Source organism: Sinocyclocheilus grahami, unplaced genomic scaffold, assembly GCF_001515645.1.
Source record: "Sinocyclocheilus grahami isolate Dianchi unplaced genomic scaffold, SAMN03320097.WGS_v1.1 scaffold1059.1, whole genome shotgun sequence".
In the NCBI taxonomy this organism is placed as follows: domain Eukaryota; kingdom Metazoa; phylum Chordata; class Actinopteri; order Cypriniformes; family Cyprinidae; genus Sinocyclocheilus; species Sinocyclocheilus grahami.
Genome location: NW_015506238.1, coordinates 142691 through 163952, shown reverse-complemented (window position 1 = coordinate 163952; position 21262 = coordinate 142691). Strand labels below are relative to the sequence as shown.

At 35.7% G+C, this 21262-nt stretch overlaps 1 protein-coding gene and 1 long non-coding RNA gene across 2 annotated transcripts in view; one reads left to right on the top strand and one right to left on the bottom strand.

The window, feature by feature from the left end:
* The window catches only part of LOC107566216 (A disintegrin and metalloproteinase with thrombospondin motifs 2-like), a 112368-nt gene extending 96982 nt beyond the window's left edge, over positions 1-15386 (top strand). The window contains exons 13-22 of the mRNA XM_016251592.1: positions 1011-1144; positions 2076-2199; positions 2362-2442; positions 2699-2862; positions 3616-3775; positions 8947-9079; positions 9223-9430; positions 9793-9922; positions 11379-11453; positions 13923-15386. Of these exons, the coding sequence (XP_016107078.1) occupies positions 1011-1144; positions 2076-2199; positions 2362-2442; positions 2699-2862; positions 3616-3775; positions 8947-9079; positions 9223-9430; positions 9793-9922; positions 11379-11453; positions 13923-14749 (2036 nt within the window). The 3' untranslated portion in view covers positions 14750-15386. The remainder of the gene's footprint in view (positions 1-1010; positions 1145-2075; positions 2200-2361; positions 2443-2698; positions 2863-3615; positions 3776-8946; positions 9080-9222; positions 9431-9792; positions 9923-11378; positions 11454-13922) is intronic.
* Positions 15387-15517: 131 nt separating this feature from the next.
* On the bottom strand, positions 15518-20865 carry LOC107566217 (uncharacterized). The gene is made up of 3 exons (XR_001606488.1): positions 20729-20865; positions 18612-18730; positions 15518-16099 (listed from the first exon to the last, which is right to left on the bottom strand). It is a non-coding gene; the product is annotated as an uncharacterized lncRNA (long non-coding RNA).
* Positions 20866-21262: the final 397 nt, after the last annotated feature.

Sequence of the window (21262 nt, the reverse complement as noted above, 5' to 3'; positions counted from 1 at the left end):
CTTGGACTTAGGCATGCTTCCCCAACATTTTCAGCTAGCCTTGCTGGAAGAAAGAAAAGGGAAAAGATCTGAAGCAAGTCTGTTTCAGAAGTTAAAATGCCTTCTGTTAAAGAATTTCTGTGGATGGCCTTCAGCAGCATGGTTTTCTCCAGCAGTGATGTACTCACCATTGGCCCCTCTTGGCACCAAGGTCAGTGAATTTGCTCTGGGGCACTGGGAAGGTTACGACTTATGCGTTGGCATTTGCCTTGGCACGCCACAGCTTGTCAGCATTTGCAGCGCCACAGTGGTAAAGACGTTCAGTGGTTGTGGCGCTTTCCATAGGACCCCTAATGTCGTCACGACATAACTCATAGTGACCGATAGATAGTGAATATCTCGATTATGTACGTAACCCTCGTTCCCTGATGGAGCGAACAGAGACGTTATGTCCCCTTACCACAAACCTGAACCACTCGCTGAGTGTGAGGACTCCTCAGTATAAACCTGAATGAGTGGATGTACGCTGCCATCTTATATACCCATATGTATGGGGGAGTGGTGTGACATGCAAAATCCACTCGCCAATCCTCATTGTCGTTCTCTCTTAAACTCAGAGGTGATTGGGGCTCCCAGGTAAGACCCCTAATGTCGACATAACATAACGTCTCAAATCCCTCCATCAGGGAACAAGGGTTACGTATGTAACCGAGATGTTACATTTACTTTTATATTTTTATATTTAAATTTTTCATTCATTTTAACATTCTAAAGTGTCAGCTTGAGTAAAGTAATGGAATTCTTCAAACACACTAGAAAAAAAAGTGTTGTAAATAATAAATGTAAGTAAATGTGGTGCCATATTTAATTAATCTTGATTGAATTTAAATATAAAAAAATGTTTGATAAAATACAATAAAATCAATATATTAATTCCATCAATTCAAAAACATGCAAAAATGTATATGTGTGCTAGAACTACAAATAGGAATTGTATGAATTTGTCTGTGGTCTGGTTTGTTTTTGGACAGCTGAAGAAAGATGTCAACTGTACTGCCAGTCAAAAGAGACCGGAGACGTGATATCCATGAAGAGAATGGTGCATGATGGCACACATTGTTCCTATAAAGACCCTTACAGCGTGTGTGTGCGTGGGGAATGTGAGGTAAAGGTTATTCAAACACACACACACAAATCATCCATCACTGAAGTTCAAAATGCCATAGAATGAATAATATCAGGCCTAATCAGACTTCCGAGGCCTTTCCGCTCCTCACTGCCAGGTAAATTGTTGATTTGCTAGAATAGGACGCTGTCTTCAATGGTCTGTGTTTAGATAGTTCTGTTATTGGTGGAATACATGACTGCTAAGTCCTGTGAGTAAGACAGACTGATGAAGTACATGCTTAGATCTCAATGTTTTGCTAGTGGAGTTAAAAGATGAAATGCATTGCTAGATGTATTGCTTTATAATCTGAGAGGAATATGAATGTCTGGAAAAGGCTGGGTTTGAATGTGCAACAGCACTAGAACTCACTAAAGGAAAGATGGGATCTGTGATTGTTTTCATGCAGTCATGTGCTCAAGAGTATTTCCTACCTTTTACTGATGTTTACCGATTTTATTGGCAAACAAGAGTTCTGGTTAGAATTAAGATTCATTTTAGAGTAAATTTACCATCTATGCTTAATATTTCATACAAAATTGCTGGTCAATAGCACTGTTGTCTTAGCCTTTATGATGACATTTATTGCCATGGATGATGCATTCCACTCAAAAGCAAAATCTTGCAGTTACAGATTCAATTCTGGAAATGCCCTGTTTGTTTTCACTGCAAAAATAGAGTTTTCACCTGGTCATGTGATCTCAACATGTTACTCACATGTGATTTTTTTAAAAATTCAAAAGTACTAATTATTTCTTAATATGTAAAACCTTTAAATTGCTTAGTGCACCTCAATTGAATTAAAAAAACATTTTAAGTTCCTACAAAGAAATTCTGTAAAATAACATTTCTGTTAATCTGGTCAGCTTATCTAAAGTCAGCATCTGTCTCTATATATTTTTGGATCTCTTAAACCCTGCTCTCTGCACAGAAAGTGGGCTGTGACAATGTTATAGCCTCGGATCTAGAGGATGATAAGTGTGGCGTGTGTGGAGGAGACAACTCCACCTGCAAGATTGTCAAAGGAAATTTCACCCGCAGCACGAGGAAACCAGGTGAGCTTCTTCCCTCACCGCAGACTCCATGAACAGGTCTCCATACATAACCTGTGCAGTTCAATCAGTGTTTTCATCCCAGATTCATTTTAAAATTTCAGCACAATCAGGAAATTCTTCAATTCTCAAATCTTATTTTATTTTTGTAAATTGTATCCTTAGGTTTTCTGAAGATCCTGGAGATTCCTAGAGGAGCACACCACATACAGATCTGTGAATTCAAAGGAACTCCACATATTCTAGGTATTCTAGCTCCTTTGTTATTGATGGAGAGATTTGGACTCCTCCTGGCGCTGAGAACATTAGGAGCTCCAGCTCAGTGACCATGGAGCACCTTAGCTACTTAGAAGTAATGCCTTCCAATACTGTGATTTATAGGTACAAGAAATGTGTATAAAATCAGCTTGATGAAGATTGATCCTTGTTTGTGTCTCACTGGGTGCATGAATTGGACTGCATAAAATTAAGATTGTCCTAATGTTAAATTGTCCTCTGCTAGCGGTGAAGAACCAGGCCACAGATCATATCTTTCTGAATGACGAGGGTGATTTTCCTGAGTCACGTACAGTAATTGAAAAAGGTGTGGTGTGGGAGTACACTAACAATGATGACATGGAGACGGTCCAGACCACCGGACCACTCAAATATGGAGTTCTCATTATGGTGAGAATGAGCATTATATCAGCCAAAATTACCAAAGTAGACAACTGTAAATCCAGAACTAAACCTAAACAGCTTTTAGGGTAAATAAGGGCAGTATGTCTAGTAGTGGTTAGGTATAGTCATATAGTCAGTCATTACTTAATCAACCTGGTGTTGTTCCAATGGCGTTTGCCCTTCTTTTTCAGACCATGTAAGGAGATATAAAAAATAAAAAAGCCCTGCTCGCACTCGCCCATACACTATATATAAGTATCAGGCTTTAAAAACAAATGCAAAAGTATCACAAAATGGTCCCATGCAACACGTATCATACATTCCAAGTGTTCTGAGAGTTTGGTGAAAAACAAAGCTAAATTTAATGTACTATTTAAAGGGGACATCGGATGCAAAATTCACTTTTACATGGTGTTTGCATATAAATGTGTCTTTATGACACGTGTCACATGGGACCATTCAGTGATACTTTTGTGGCTTTTTTCTTTCTTTTTTTTAAAGCTTTATGCTGGTCGCCATCCACTACCATTTTATGGAGAAGCACAAGCAGTGTATTTTTTTTTATATCCTTTTGTGGCCCAAAATAAGAAGGGATGCAGCATTAAAATAACACCAGGGTGAGTAAACAATGACTTAATTTTCATCTTTGGGTAAACTATTAACAATTAAAGTTAAATCAGATGATACCAATAAGGCCAATCAACAGAATGTATTTTTTAAAAAGTAACATGCTTAACCAATATCAAACATCTTCTCCAGGTCCAGTCTCAGAGCATTTCTAAAGTCACGCTTTCATACAAATACATCCTGCCAGAAGATCCGCTCTCCTCAATGGAGAACACCCTGCCTCAGGACGACACAATTTACTTCGAGTGGGCTCTCAGGAAGTGGTCGCACTGCTCCAAGCCATGTGGCGGAGGTACAAAGCAATATATAAGAGCTGGCTTCTTTTCAATTCACTTTCAATAGAGTTAGAATTTTTAATCGAATAGACCGTGTCCAATATTATGTTGAATTAGAATTTATTTAGGAATGACAATGAAATGCTATTTTAAAAATGCATATTTTAATAAGTGGAATTTCTTTAACTTAAATTTTTTTTTATGTATTATGTACAGTTTTAAAACTGTATTAAAACAGTTCAAAAGTCTCTTATGTAAACATACAACAAAAATATTAATATTGTGAATTATTATTACAATTCAAAATAAATGTGTTCACTTTTAATAAATTAAAAATGCAATTTATTCCTGTGAAGGAAAAGTCATTACTCCAGTCTTCAATGGGCTGCAGCCCAGGGGCCCCACCTTAACCCGTTTACATTTGTTCTGTTATGTGACAGTCAGAAATTATTAGCCACATTTCAACTGCGTACAACTAGCCTAAAACTAACAGTAGCTGCTACTATTCAGGAACAAAATACTATGATGTATAAAGTCATAGATATAGATTATATTTATATATTAATCCATATTAAATATGAAAAAGTTATTTAGTCAAGAGCAGATTGTTTGAGCAGAGTGTTTTTTTTATTTTGTTCTTTAACACAGACTGACAGACAGCAAAGCTGCTGTCACTTTCATACCAAATGTTAATGTTAGCAATGTTAATTAATTAGGCCTATTGGTTATTGTTAATTAATGTTAACAACAAAAGACAAAATCACTCACTGCGCTTGATTGAATCACTTTTGTAACTTTAATTTTAAGAATTAATCTGTTGTTTAATATACAGTGAATTTGCTGTTTTTAATTTACAGTTTATTCCATTTCTGCAGCATTTCTGTACCTGAATGTTTTCCACCAAAACTGTTTCTAAAACGAAATTCAGGTCCTGAGTTTAATTTATAATACTGGCTAAGCAAATTACAATATACTTAACATTCTGGCATTCAGTTATGTAATTATGTAGCCTAACTTATGTTCTCTGCATGAAGTAACATCTGGCACTGTGCTTATTAGAAAACAAACAAATAGCATTAATAATCATTAATTTTCCTTAGCATATGCTATGATGAATCTGAACATTTGTGTAAAATAAAGGAGCATTAGGTCATGAATATTGCCTTTAGTTAATGGTTGAACGAACCCTGCATTTAATGAGTGAATGCCTACGATATAGGAGATAGCCTGTCACACAAACTAGAGTCCTGTTTTTCTGAATATCTGCACGATGGCAAATGTACAATAAACAACAAGTTACTGAGTAAATTTCAGACACAAAATTCTGTTTTGCCCCACCAATGCGTCTCTGAGCAGCACAGTGTTTTGTTTCTCAGCATTACATGGACCAGTAAATGGTTCAAACAGAGTATAAGTACAGTCGTTTGCTAAGTTAAATGAATTAGCATATTACCTAGTCTACTTATGGGTACAAATAAAGTGAACCTGAACCTGAACCTATCAAACATCTTCTCCAGGTCCAATCTCAGAGCATTTCTAAAGTCACGCTTTCATACAAATACATCCTGCCAGAAGATCCGCTCTCCTCAATGGAGAACACCCTGCCTCAGGACGACACAATTTACTTCGAGTGGGCTCTCAGGAAGTGGTCGCACTGCTCCAAGCCATGTGGCGGAGGTACAAAGCAATATATAAGAGCTGGCTTCTTTTCAATTCACTTTCAATAGAGTTAGAATTTTTAATCGAATAGACCGTGTCCAATATTATGTTGAATTAGAATTTATTTAGGAATGACAATGAAATGCTATTTTAAAAATGCATATTTTAATAAGTGGAATTTCTTTAACTTAAATTTTTTTTTATGTATTATGTACAGTTTTAAAACTGTATTAAAACAGTTCAAAAGTCTCTTATGTAAACATACAACAAAAATATTAATATTGTGAATTATTATTACAATTCAAAATAAATGTGTTCACTTTTAATAAATTAAAAATGCAATTTATTCCTGTGAAGGAAAAGTCATTACTCCAGTCTTCAATGGGCTGCAGCCCAGGGGCCCCACCTTAACATTTGTTCATTTGTTCTGTTATGTGACAGTCAGAAATTATTAGCCACATTTCAACTGCGTACAACTAGCCTAAAACTATGCTACTATTCTACTATTCAGGAACAAAATACTATGATGTATAAAGTCATAGATATAGATTATATTTATATATTTTTTTCTTTTGTTCTTTAACACAGACTGACAGACAGCAAAGCTGCTGTCACTTTCATACCAAATGTTAATGTTAGCAATGTTAATTAATTAGGCCTATTGGTTATTGTTAATTAATGTTAACAACAAAAGACAAAATCACTCACTGCGCTTGATTGAATCACTTTTGTAACTTTAATTTTAAGAATTAATCTGTTGTTTAATATACAGTGAATTTGCTGTTTTTAATTTACAGTTTATTCCATTTCTGCAGCATTTCTGTACCTGAATGTTTTCCACCAAAACTGTTTCTAAAACGAAATTCAGGTCCTGAGTTTAATTTATAATACTGGCTAAGCAAATTACAATATACTTAACATTCTGGCATTCAGTTATGTAATTATGTAGCCTAACTTATGTTCTCTGCATGAAGTAACATCTGGCACTGTGCTTATTAGAAAACAAACAAATAGCATTAATAATCATTAATTTTCCTTAGCATATGCTATGATGAATCTGAACATTTGTGTAAAATAAAGGAGCATTAGGTCATGAATATTGCCTTTAGTTAAGTCATTGAAATGTATTGGTGGAACGAACCCTGCATTTAATGAGTGAAGGCCTATGATATAGAGTCAAACTAGAGTCCTGTTTTTCCGAATATCTGCATGATGGCAAATGTACAATAAACAACAAGTTACTGAGTAAATTTCAGATACAAAATTCTGTTTTGCCCCACCAATGCATCTCTGAGCAGCACAGTGTTTTGTTTCTCAGCATTACATGGACCAGTAAATGGTTCAAACAGAGTATAAGTACAGTCGTTTGCTAAGTTAAATGAATTAGCATTTTAAACAAATGTTTGAGCAGAGTGTTTTTTTTATTTTGTTCTTTAACACAGACTGACAGACAGCAAAGCTGCTGTCACTTTCATACCAAATGTTAATGTTAGCAATGTTAATTAATTAGGCCTATTGGTTATTGTTAATTAATGTTAACAACAAAAGACAAAATCACTCACTGCGCTTGATTGAATCACTTTTGTAACTTTAATTTTAAGAATTAATCTGTTGTTTAATATACAGTGAATTTGCTGTTTTTAATTTACAGTTTATTCCATTTCTGCAGCATTTCTGTACCTGAATGTTTTCCACCAAAACTGTTTCTAAAACGAAATTCAGGTCCTGAGTTTAATTTATAATACTGGCTAAGCAAATTACAATATACTTAACATTCTGGCATTCAGTTATGTAATTATGTAGCCTAACTTATGTTCTCTGCATGAAGTAACATCTGGCACTGTGCTTATTAGAAAACAAACAAATAGCATTAATAATCATTAATTTTCCTTAGCATATGCTATGATGAATCTGAACATTTGTGTAAAATAAAGGAGCATTAGGTCATGAATATTGCCTTTAGTTAAGTCATTGAAATGTATTGGTGGAACGAACCCTGCATTTAATGAGTGAAGGCCTATGATATAGAGTCAAACTAGAGTCCTGTTTTTCCGAATATCTGCACGATGGCAAATGTACAATAAACAACAAGTTACTGAGTAAATTTCAGACACAAAATTCTGTTTTGCCCCACCAATGCGTCTCTGAGCAGCACAGTGTTTTGTTTCTCAGCATTACATGGACCAGTAAATGGTTCAAACAGAGTATAAGTACAGTCGTTTGCTAAGTTAAATGAATTAGCATTTTAAACAAATCGGTTGATTAAAGGATTCAACTCACTCATTAAGACAGTCACTTGCTGCCACCTACTGGTGGTTGTAGATTCATATTTTAAGAAGTAGCTCATTTCATTTTTGCAATCATTTAATATTTCTACATTAAAATGTTGTATTTAAACTTAACATAACTTATGCAAAATCCATCTATGGATTTTGTTTATAGTGATTTCATTTGATTGTTAATAGCCAACATGTTTTTTAATTCAGATTGAATTTATTAAATTTAAGAATCTGACATAAAAGGACACATATATGACAATCAATTTTTATAATAATATTTCATAATAATCTTTGTTTTTTTCTGCTCAGTGTTATTTCAGGGTTTTGATCTCTCAACTGAGAGATCACATCCTGTTTATTGTATTATAGTGACTATTTAATATTACATCTAAACTTTGACTAGGCCTATTAATTGTATACAGTATATGAACCTGAAAGCATATTTTAATGTTTGTGTATTTTGTGTTACTCCATAATAATGTTCTAGTTGAGGGCAGTTGTATTATAGGTATGGGGCCCGAACACAACCTCAAGCCCAGGGGCCCCCGGCCCCGTAAGTCCAGCCCTGCACATTATCCTTCAGAAATCATTATAATATGCTGATTTCTTATTATTATCAATGTTGAAAACAGTTGTGCTGCTTAATATCTTTGTGGAAATGTGAGACTTTTTTGTTTTTTCAAGATTTAAGATAAATGTAAAGTTCAAAAGAACAGCATTTATATTAAGTATAAATCTGAATAAAAGTATTAATTTATTTACAGCCCTGCACATTATCCTTCAGAAATCATTATAATATGCTGATTTCTTATTATTATCAATGTTGAAAACAGTTGTGCTGCTTAATATCTTTGTGGAAATGTGAGACTTTTTTGTTTTTTCAAGATTTAAGATAAATGTAAAGTTCAAAAGAACAGCATTTATATTAAGTATAAATCTGAATAAAAGTATTAATTTATTTAAAAAAACAAATATTAGTGACCCCAAACTTTTAAAAGGTAATGTATGCTTATGTGTAATTCATAATAAAAAGTATTGTTTTATTATTATTATTATTATTATTATTATTCCTTAAAGTGCATTTCTGCATTCTGTATTCTGTTGAAGAAAATTGCTAAAAGAAATTCCTTCTTAATTCAACTCTGAATCGTGCACAACCCTGACAGACATGAGCTTTGAGTGAAACTTGGATCAGCGGTAGGAGACAACAGCTTGCATTGTGGCATTTTGTCTGTTTGTCTGGCTTGTAGGGAAACAGTACACACGTTTTGGGTGCCGGAGGAAGTCGGATGGCAAAATGGTACACCGCACACTCTGCGCCAACATACCCAAACCTCGCGCCATCAGTCGAGCCTGCAACCAGAAGGAGTGCTCAGAACCAATGTAAGCAAAAGAGGTTCACCATGTGGTAGTTTGCAAACCAATATCATACAGCTGTAAGGTTAATGTCTAAATGAGTTATGGATGATGATGTAAGGGTATGAGGGGTTAGTGAACTTTTTTTAAATGTGTCTTATGTATTTCAGCTGGGTGACAGGAGAATGGGAGGAGTGCAGTAAATCATGTGGTAAGACCGTTTCTCAAACCCGACCCGTGCGCTGTGTGAGACCTGAACTGGACGGTTCATACAAAGCCATCAATGCTAAGTACTGCAATGACGACCGGCCTGAAGGGCGACGACCCTGTAATCGTCACCTATGCCCTGCACAGTGGAGAACTGGACCTTGGTCTCAGGTAAGTATGAGTGAGATTAAAGTTTAAGTGTTGGATATTTAATTTTTCATACACATTTTTACATTTAGATTACCTTTTTCTAACACTCACATAAAAACATTTTGATTAATGTGTCCCATTTAATAACACTATTAAATCACAAAACGGATATCAATTTTTCATACTGTATATTATGATATTATAATGATAATAAGCCTAAATATAAAATCAATTATTGATTGTAGTGTTTACTGCTTTATATTTTATGGTGAAATGGTGAGGCTTTTTTCAAAACACCTGTAGTATAGGTTTATCAATGTTACCTTGTTACTGCGTCCCATTCTGCTACTGTATATGTTTTTATGTTCTGCATGTGTGTGCAGTGCTCAGTGACCTGTGGTAATGGGACTCAGGAGCGGCAAGTCCTGTGCAGCACCCCTGATAATGCCATTGGCATCTGCATGGACACCAAGCCCGAGAGCATCAGATCATGTCTGCTTGTTCCGTGTCCAAGTAAGTGTCCGCTGCGACCTATACGGCTCCTCAGAATTCACTTAAAGGGGTCATATGACGTTGCTAAAAAAGAACATTGTTTTGTGTATTTGGTGTGATGAAATGTGTTTATGCAGTTTAAGGTTCAAAAACATTATTTTCCACATACTGTGCATTATTGTTTCTCCTCTATGCCCCGCCTTTCTGAAACGCGTCGATTTTTACAAAGCTCATCGGTCTGAAAATCGAGGTGTGCTCTGATTGGCCAGCTATCCAGTGCGTTGTGATTGGCTGAATACCTCAAGCGTGTGAAGGAAATGTTACGCCCCTTACCATACTGTGATGCCGTGTCCTGGCGCGATGAGACAAAACAATAAAACCCATTCTAAACGAGGCATTTGTTGCATCCAGTGGGGACATAATTACTGATTATAATGACTTATACTGTCTTTTTAAGCGTTGCGTTGCATCGTGCCGCGTAAACATAAAACCATGTCTGCATTTGTGATCAGAGAAATGACAAACAACTACTCAAGCACTACTCTACACTGCTCAAAACTCACGTTTGAATCATGTGACGTCCCAGTTGAGGCTGTGCATGCACTTGTGGGGTGTGTGTGTGTGTTTTAGGTGCCGCTTGGAGGGGGTGTGGCTCGCACACCTGACACTTGTTGGACACGGAGTTAAGCGTGCCTGGCGTGTTGGTGCGGGGCACGTTGTTTGGGCGATCGTCTCCGGCATGGAGCTCGACGGTCTGCGTTGTGCTGAGGGTCCCTGAATCGTTCCTTCGTTTGTTACATTTATGTTATTTTTGTTGTATTAAAATAAATGTTTTGCTAAGTATTGCTGCGTCTGGAATCCTCTTTGTTGCAGCCTAAAGAGCCGGCTGTAACAATCATCAGTGGCAAATTCTTTAAATATGAAAATGTACTTACAGGCTGTGAGTCAGAACAGCCGTCATTGTAGGTTACTCTCCCAGGTTCAGGAAACACATCTGAATATTTGGGTTGAACTGTTCTGGAACAGTGTTGTAAATTCAACTTAACAACTGATTTCTAGTTGTGTCCACTTTTGGTAGACCAAACAAAGCAGTTTCCCTTTCGCAAGGAAACACACAGCGTCTTCATGAAATGGCGGCAGCGGCAGCAACAATAATGTTACGCCTTCTTTCTTTGCGTGAACATTTGGGCGGCGTTATGCAAATCTTCCCACACAGTGACGTAGACGTGTGGGGGCGTTTAAATGAGGCGTTTTAGGAGGGCATGGACGAGTCTTAACTTTTATAAAGAATATCTCTTTGGGTTTGAGACTTTAGTCTTTGCAACTTTAGGGATCTTATCTATTCACGAATAGCTTGTAACACTCCAAAGAGAAAGGAAAACTTGAAATCGCATTATATGACCCCTTTAAGACTCTTTCAAAACCAAAATAACATAATGTTATAAATAATGTTCTTAAATCTTCTCTTAACTCCCAGATGACAGAGGGAATTTCCTCATCCAGTGGCTTTCCAGAGCAAACCCCGAGTTCCCAGCTCCGAAGATCTCCTCAAGTAAACGACCCATCTCCAGTCATCAGCCTGCTGTGTACTGCATGGCCGCTCTTTCCTGGACCCTGCCTCTCTCTCTTATGCTATGGCTCTGTTACACTCTGTCCTGACCGCTTCTCTGTCCCTCTCAGAATCTTAACTTTTCCTTCATCCGAGGGAATTCTTCAGGCTATTTCTTTCCTCCGCACTTGTTCGCTCTGTATGTGATCTTATACAGGGCTGAGGGCTAAACATGGCCTAAAATTACATTGAAAAAGGGCAGTAAGTGCCTGTGCAGAAGCAGCCTTGTTTTGAGAAGCCGTGATGGTTGTGCTACTTCAGGCAATATGGATATGACTGTTGTAACGACTTCCAGGGTGAATCATTCAACAAACTCCTCTGTGTGAGGGAGTTGGTCCAGTACTATCGGTAACTGGAGCATTTCAGTCAGTTTGTCAATTAAATATATATATAAGATGAGCATAAAGAATATATCACTAAAATGACAATGTGGGCCATAATTTTAATTTATTTTGACTGTTAAAGGTCATGTATTTTTGTATATATTTTCTTGAAAATGGTTTAAGAACTCAGTATATAAAAGGAATCATGAAAAAGCAACTTTTACAGAGCAATTCATTATTTTTTACCCATTTTTTTCTATGTGATGAAAAGACTAGAATGGTAAGGTGATGCAGGCTTTAACACTCACATATTTATTTTATAAATCAGTTGCGTGTCGATGTTTGACATCCTTTTGAAGGATAAAAAATACCTCATGCTTCTGTGTGTTTGTTTTCCACTCACATCAGACATTTTTGCCTTATTTTAGGTTGAAGGAAATGCAGGTTACGTTTGCATGCCCACCAAATTTCGAAAAGAGGCAGCTAAAGAAAAGAAGAACAACAAATATGGATGTTTACAGCTAAGCAAGTGTAGACAGTTGCTGCTCCTCAGATCTTCGGTTATATCATGGTCTCTCACTGCTGTTGCTGTATGACTGTTGTTAGTCTGTGGAAAGATGAGGCTATAGCGATGCAGACAATGTCTAACGGCCTTTTTTTTTTAACTATACAGCAATTATGTGTATATATTAAATTACGTTGAACATACTTAGTAACGTTAATAACATATTCAATGACTGTTATCTCTTACACCAGTAACAAAAGTAATATATTGTATTTATCTATGTATTTTGACCTTACAGGCCATGTTTCCTTGCCTGGAAAGTAATGATTTGAGATACGTATACAGTATATATCATGTTTAAAACAGTATTTAAGGTTATAATTATATTTTAAAGGATTATAAAGCATATGATTGTGTGTGTGTGTGCACACGTGCGTGAGGTCCTTTTTTAATGGGAATGGCTGTTCATCTGAGTAACTGAAATAAATGTGACAGGGTCCAGACTGATAACCCTCCTTTATTTATCACACAAGACTTCAATACGAGCTTTACAAATAAAAGCACTAACGGTAGCATTTGTTTAGACTGTTCTTCTAGCCCCGTTCTGGAATTACATATTCAAAGCACCTTGTATCTGGACTTATTAGTAATTAAAACTGGTATAAACTGATATCAAATGGAGTGTTGAAGGCAGCGTTTGGACTGTAGTCAGATCTCTGCTGAATTCTGGCACCTGTAGGTCTTATTTGTCACGGCTCTTTCATTCCAGAGCGTAGCATTTCCTTACATTACGTGCAGTTACATTACGTGATTGTTTAAATCTAATACAGGATGTGCCATTTCCATTTTTTAGAACTATGTTCCTCAAAATTGTGTTTTTCAATGGATTTGATGGTGTTGAGATGTTTTACCAAAGTGTTTACTAAACTGTGAATGGTGTGACAATTCAAAGCAGTTTACATTGTACTGAGAAAAGTTGTATGTGTTGTCTTGTACATGCTCTATATTTGGCAGGAAGTCTCTATGTAACTAATGTGGTTTCTTGTCAGCTGTGTTTATGGGAATAAAGGGTCAAGTAATATATTGAATTCTTAAATCCTCTGAATTTGTGCTCTATAATTTTATGTTGCTGGTTTGCTCAGACTGCATTTCACATTTTCCACTTTTCTTAGTGTTCTGCTTTGTTCATTTTAATATTTCATTATTGTTCTCTTGTTGTTATATTATATTATTTTCATATTATAATATTTACACACACACATACATCAAAAATACAGAAAAAACTGTAATATTTAGAAATATTATTACGATTTAAAATAATGATTTTCTATTTTAATATAGTTTTAAATTTATACACGAGTGTGTGTGTGGGTTCTTATTTCTAAAAAATTTTTATTTCCTATTATTATATTAAAGTCACTAACAATCTGCCGGGGTGCATGCATGCTTCTTTCATTTTCATATTTTTTACATTATTATTTAAATTTTCTTATCTTATTTTTTCTAATTTCATTTGTATTATTTCCCATTATTGTATTGACATCACTAACTCCACACTGAGCAGCCCGTTAATTTATCTTTCAGGATCCCGCTGTAAAGGAGACAAGTCTGTGTTCTGTCGGATGGAGGTTCTCAGTAAGTACTGCTCCAATCCGGGCTACAGGCAGATGTGCTGTAAGTCCTGCAATGAAGGCAACTACACCTCTGAATTCAACCTGACGAGATCCTGGATGTACACCATTGTCGCCCCTCCCATAACTCCCACTGCAACGGCTCCTGTTCTCACAACACAGCTGTACAGAACTTCACAGGAGCCTGGCACAACAATCACAGCATCATTCAGCAGATCGAGAAACATCAGCACTGAGCCCACATCTTGGGGCTACACATCCACTGTGAACCCAATAACCCTAAAACCAGGAACCACAGTCCCTTTCACCATTGGTTCTGTCACTGTGCACACTAAGCATCCCAGCACACTCGACTACGAAGAGGAAACCAGCACCCCCTTCTACAAGGATGAAACCTGGAGCGATATCTCAACTGAACACTTCTCAGAATCTGAATCATCAGAGTTTGTAGAGCCTTGGCCAACCACTCCACAATATACAAGCACACTTGAGAATAAAAACATCGGGACAACGTTTGTGACAACGCTACAACCTAATGTTACTGCAACAAGCCCTCCTGCCATAATCAGTCTCCATCGGTCAGAAGACAAGGAGAATAACTCCATCAACGCGTCCTACAGGATTGCCAGTCCAAACGAAGTCGCACTCAACCACTTTGTCCCCAGAAAGCGTGTGTCGTTCCGTGAGAAAACGCATAATATAAGAATTCAAGAGCTCCTTGCAGAGAAAAGACAACAAGACTTCCTGCTTCAAAGACTGAAACGAAAACCAGGAGACTGATACATTTCCTTTATCCCTGTGGTATTTTGTGAGTATATTTTTAAGTGGTTTTACGGCCTCTACACTCTTTCTTGGCATTTGCAATATTTTTACAGGAAATAACCCCAGATCTCAATCTTACATGTAGTATCTGTTCAAGGCATCTGATCGGAAAGAAAAATGACCCTATAAGGCCTTTTTTTTTTTTTGAGAATGACATTTTCCTAGGGGTTTACCACATTCGGCTATTTTATTGGGGTGAATACAGGGGCGGAAGAAGCTGTCTGTTGTGAAGGTCTGACAGTTTAAGCTTAAGCCAGGCACATACAGTACGATTTTTCTAGTCCTCTACAATTGTTGTACATGATCCCAATGAGATCTTGGGTAAAAGAGTCATGGCACACTGTGTGATGTTAGCAGTCAGACTGTACGATACACATCCAGGATTTTGGTCCCAGTGGTGCTGTTGACAGCATATACAAGTGGTCACCGCACAGCTGCAACAAAATTTCACCACCAGAACTTCATTGGAGGCTGAGAATCGTTCTGAAGCGAAGAAATCATCTGATGGTGAATACACGTCATGCAAATCACATTTTGTGCTACAGAAATTGTATGATCCCGAAATTTGTCTCAGGTGGCAAAATCGTACAGTGTGAACCTGACTTAAAGCAAGATTTGTTTTTCTGTTTGAATGCACTCAAATGAAAGCTTGTTGAATGAAAAGATCCATGAATCATATATATATATATATATATATATATAAAAAAATTTTTTTTACACATTTTGCCATATTTCTTTAACCTGTGAGGAAAAAGTCATCACCTTTAAAGGTTTATTGACCCTTCTGAAAACAAAATTAAATCAGCTGGTTTGCTGATCATTGACGGTCTGGTTTGTTGGTTTTAGATGAGTTTTGGTCCACTGGTGAGGACCAGCTAAACCAGCTGAATATCATCTTGACCACACTGGAAGACCAGCTAGACCAACTTAAACTAGACCTGCTACAAAGCTGGTTTAATGTGTTTTTTTACATCAATAGAATGATTTTTCAGCATCTGGTTTATCTTGTCCAAACTTTTCAAGTCAACTTGCTTTAAATCTTCATTGCATTACTGTATATATCAAGCTAACTCCCCAAGCCCATGGATCCTGTGTGAAGTTGCGGTCACATTAGTCAAAATTCAGCTGATAGCATATAGTGTAGCGATGTATGAAGCACAGTTCACACAGAGAAGTCACTTTCAAACCAAGCAGCTTTCTGTTGATCAGTGTGGTGAATCCGTGTGTCCAGCTTGGGAAATGGGGAAATTTCACCACAACACGGAAATCCAGATTGCATTGATTCCTATTGAAATGACTGGATTTCACCTGTGAAAATTCGCAGAACAATGGTATTTGACTGCATCTTAAATGTGACTGCACCTCAACTCTACATATTATGAACCTTATGTTGAAAAATCATGTGTTCAGAAATATTCTGCTAAATGAACAAATGTAAATCAGCTACATACAGCATAATGGAATGTAAACTACTTCTAGCTTGAGCAATATGCTGAATAAACAGCAAGACGCATCGCTGCAGGCAAATATGTCGCAATGTTTGAAAAAACAACACAGATAGACGCAAGTGTGAACGACCTATTAGGACAGGGGTGCTCAATCCTGTTCCTGGAGATCTACCTGTCTGCAGAGTTCAGATCCAACCCTGATTCAACACACCTGTCTGTAATTATCAAGTGCCTCTGAAGATCTTAATTAGCTGGTTAATTTGTGTTTGATCAGGGTTAGAGCTGAACTGCAGGAGGGTAGATCTTCAGGAACAGGATTGGACACCCCTGCATTAGGATGATTGCTGACATTTTGGAACAAAATATTAATTCTGTAACCACATGACTATTTCTTGCAAAAAAAACTGATCTGGCTTCTATCTTAATAAATGCACAGATTTGAATCCCTTCGTAAAAGTTGTAAATATGAACAAGAATTTATTTTTTGTATTTATTGAAGTACATGTGTTTTCTTCCATAGCCATTTTGTGTTTATCAGACCACTTTGTGCTTTTTGTGCATGCGGCATGAGTGACAATCCTACACGTATCCAAGAGCCAATACTATGATATCTCCTCTGCATTCCAAGCACTGTACTTGAGAAATCAGTGTATTTAAAAAATGCAGTGGACGTCTGCATTCTTCATTTATGACTGTCTACATTCTTGATTCAAGGGGTACAAGTGGACGTCTACATTCTTTATTCATCACATTCTTCACTTAATAAAGCTGCAAATGAACTAACAGTGTTGGCCTTATTCCAGCTATTTAAAAAAAAAAAAAAGGTTTGGAGAAGTGATTTTAAGTAGAAACCAACTGATAGCCACAAGATGGCAGTGCTTCTCTCTATCAGTTTTTTTTTTCGGTCTGATGTGAGTAGTCTATCTTAATCTCTCAAAATTTCACTTTCATGGAGTATTTGTCTCAATGTACTTGCTGCTTAAACTGCCATTAAGATGGTCACATACAGATTAGTTTTGTATGTAGAACAACAGTTTAACTATATATATATATATATATATATATATATATATATATATATATATATATATATATATATATATATATATATATATATATTGAGCTGCTGTATAGTTGCAGATGGCAGTTTAGTGTCATTTTGTTTTAACTACATTGTTTTTACTAATGTTTTCCTACTATTGGGTGGTGAAGGTCTCAAAGTTGCTGTTTTCCGATTAAAGCAACCTTGTGTCTTTAGACAAATGAAATGATGAAGGCCTGGCAAAGATAGCTTGCCTATTTTGTGCTGCAAAGTCAACATAACTATCAACGTTTAAGTGCTGCTGGCTATAATACACTTTAGATTTTTTATAATAGGCACATGCGTTTATAATTAATTTTGTCAAATTTGTACATACACTACGTACATCACAATAACAGCAGCATAGCCTACTGAAGTTAAATAATAGGACAAGGCAGTTAAACACTGAAATATTGTATCATTTTATAACCATAATGCAGCCAACATTGTGATTCTTACAGATTAGTAATGTGTGTAATAAACTGACCCTGTAATTGTGCACATAACGTAGGGGGCATCTTAAAAATGTCCTTAAAAAAAAAAAAAGGTTTGGAGAAGTGATTTTAAGTAGAAACCAACTGATAGCCACAAGATGGCAGTGCTTCTCTCTATCAGTTTTTTTTTTCGGTCTGATGTGAGTAGTCTATCTTAATCTCTCAAAATTTCACTTTCATGGAGTATTTGTCTCAATGTACTTGCTGCTTAAACTGCCATTAAGATGGTCACATACAGATTAGTTTTGTATGTAGAACAACAGTTTAACTATATATATATATATATATATATATATATATATATATATATATATATATATATATATATATATATATATATATATATATTGAGCTGCTGTATAGTTGCAGATGGCAGTTTAGTGTCATTTTGTTTTAACTACATTGTTTTTACTAATGTTTTCCTACTATTGGGTGGTGAAGGTCTCAAAGTTGCTGTTTTCCGATTAAAGCAACCTTGTGTCTTTAGACAAATGAAATGATGAAGGCCTGGCAAAAATAGCTTGCCTATTTTGTGCTGCAAAGTCAACATAACTATCAACGTTTAAGTGCTGCTGGCTATAATACACTTTAGATTTTTTATAATAGGCACATGCGTTTATAATTAATTTTGTCAAATTTGTACATACACTACGTACATCACAATAATAGCAGCATAGCCTACTGAAGTTAAATAATAGGACAAGGCAGTTAAACACTGAAATATTGTATCATTTTATAACCATAATGCAGCCAACATTGTGATTCTTACAGATTAGTAATGTGTGTAATAAACTGACCCTGTAATTGTGCACATAACGTAGGGGGCATCTTAAAAATGTCCTTTAACAGAGCTGCCCCGTGGCATATGTTTATATGTCGATTTCCTCATAGCCTTTGTATCAGATGACTGTCTTATCTATGTGGAAAACACAAACAGGACCAAAATAAACCTTATCTGCATATAAAAGATAAAAACTGAGGTCTCATAGCAAACACTAAACTGGACATATAAAAATGTTTTTCATTTATAAAGCTCTAAAAACCTTACCGACTGATGTTTTATTGCATTTCCTGCAAATATGGAAAAAATAAAGGGTCTCAATTAAATATGTGCAGTGTCACCTGGTTAGTGCAAATAGTCACATGACCAGAGCAGTTTAATTCTGGTTTGCACTATGAGATGATGATGGCTGTATCAAAGCTCTAAAACAAAAGGCTAGTAAAGTATGTTAACATAAAGATATGACAAATATTTTTGGACCACAATATCTTTAAGGTGTCTAGTATTAATATATGAATTCACATATATTCAGTTTCGTTGATTTGGTCATAGAATGAGTAAATACGTTGATGGTCACAATAGTGACCGGTGGGATAACAGTGAATTTAGGTATACAATATAAATCCAATTGCAGTTGTTAGTGAAGGCTGCACTAAAATGTTGCAATAACAAAATATTACACTAAATTAAAAGTTAAAATGTTACAAATAAGTTACAATATTGATGTTGTAATACTGGTAGCACTAATATAAAAATTTGATCATATATTTTATAATAAAGTAACAATTTTGAAATACGTTGATGGTTGTTCTTTTTTTCTTCTATCTCAGTATTCTTAACAGTGTTGTATAAGGTTTTTTCTATGCATAATAGTAACCTTGAATGTTATCAAACAGTATAAAATAGCTGGGCAATTTTTATGACTGCAGAAATAGGCCTATGTTAATTCAGTGTACACGTTATCCCACCGACCATAAAATAACATTTCAAAAAATAACTTGATTTATTTCAAAGTGTTACTAATGACACATCATTTGGATATTTTCATGTCTGGGAAAAATTTGGGATTAAACAAAACTTGAGGATAAAATCACAGCAGCTTCCTTCAGAGTATACATGGATCATAACCAGTTATAAACAGTGTGTGGTAACGCATTACAAGTAGCGCGAGTTACGTAATCAGATTACTTTTAGTAACTAGTAAAGTAACGCATTACTTTTTAATTTACAAGAGAATATCTGAGTTACTTTTTCAAATAAGTAACGTAAATTACTTTTTTTTTCAATTTATTGATTGACAGCTCTCCTGTCCCCATATTAAGAGAAATCAGAAGATGTTACTGTATGCATTAATTCATCTCACTCACAAAACAAAAACACGCATTCAGTATTCCTAAAAAAAATGAATAAAAATAATGCAACTCAGAATATGACGCAAACCTGCAATAATTAAATTTTATACAACACAAATATCCTTTTTGTATTTAGTCACATTCTATTAATCAATGTCTTTGCTTCTGACCTTCGATGATCCAGTTTAACCGTACTACTCCGTAATTACTCTAAACGAACATCTGTGTGTCTTTTTTTATTGCTGAAGTGTGTTGAAATTTCTTCTTCTGCATTCTACCGTACGGATGTAAATTTACTTTCCCTTCAGCCTGAGGCTTATTCATTTAAATTTTGGTGTGAAAGGCTTTTATATTTGCCAAAAATAAAACTTTTTTATTTTAAAAACAAACAAGCAAGCCCTGTCCAGATTTGAAAAGTAACGCAAAAGTAACGTAATGCATTCCTTTCCATAAAAAGTAACTAAGTAACATAATTAGTTACTTTTTTATGGAGTAACGCAATATTCTAATGCATTACTTTTAAAAGTAACTTTCCCCAACACTGGTTATAAATATAAACAAAAAGGATTAAAAATGGTTAAAGAGCACACTATTTACATGTTTTAAATTGTAGCTTGTTAATTAAGTACATCATTTTGTATGGATCCTCCTTATCTGCATATAGAACATCAACAGGAATATTCTGACGTGCTTCCAACTCCCATACAGTAAATACAGAACATTTACAACAAACAAATCCATTCATGTCATCCAATCAATATTTCATGCCTATATTTCGTACCACAGAAAGCAGCACTGAAACTTTAATGGTCACTCCATCGCGTGTCCTGCTCTGTTGAAGTTGACTTTGTCTTAAAATTTCCTGAATAATTCAACAGATAAAAACCTTGGAGGCCTTATTCTATCTCCCTTCGACCAACGCACACTTCTGCACTTCTGGTGGCGTTTTATATAACCGCATTGTGTAAGAGTTACTTAAAATGAACCCTGAATACAACTGGCAAACTAATGGTGTTTTTTTAGGGCAAATTGCTATCTGTGCTCATGTGACGTAACATGCTGTTGTGTAATTTTACTGTTTGTCTGTCATGTTAGCTTTGAAATGCTGTGACCAAATCACATTAGATCTCTTTTAAGATGTGTTAGAAGCTGTCTGCAACACAGAGAATTAGATTTTGGATATTTGCATGTTAAAATTAGATTATTAAATCAACCATGCCAACCTCAAAATCTAACAAAATTACTTTTAAAATGTACAAATTGTCAACAAATTGGGGCACATTTTCTTTTATTGCATGACGAAGGTGACTCCGTT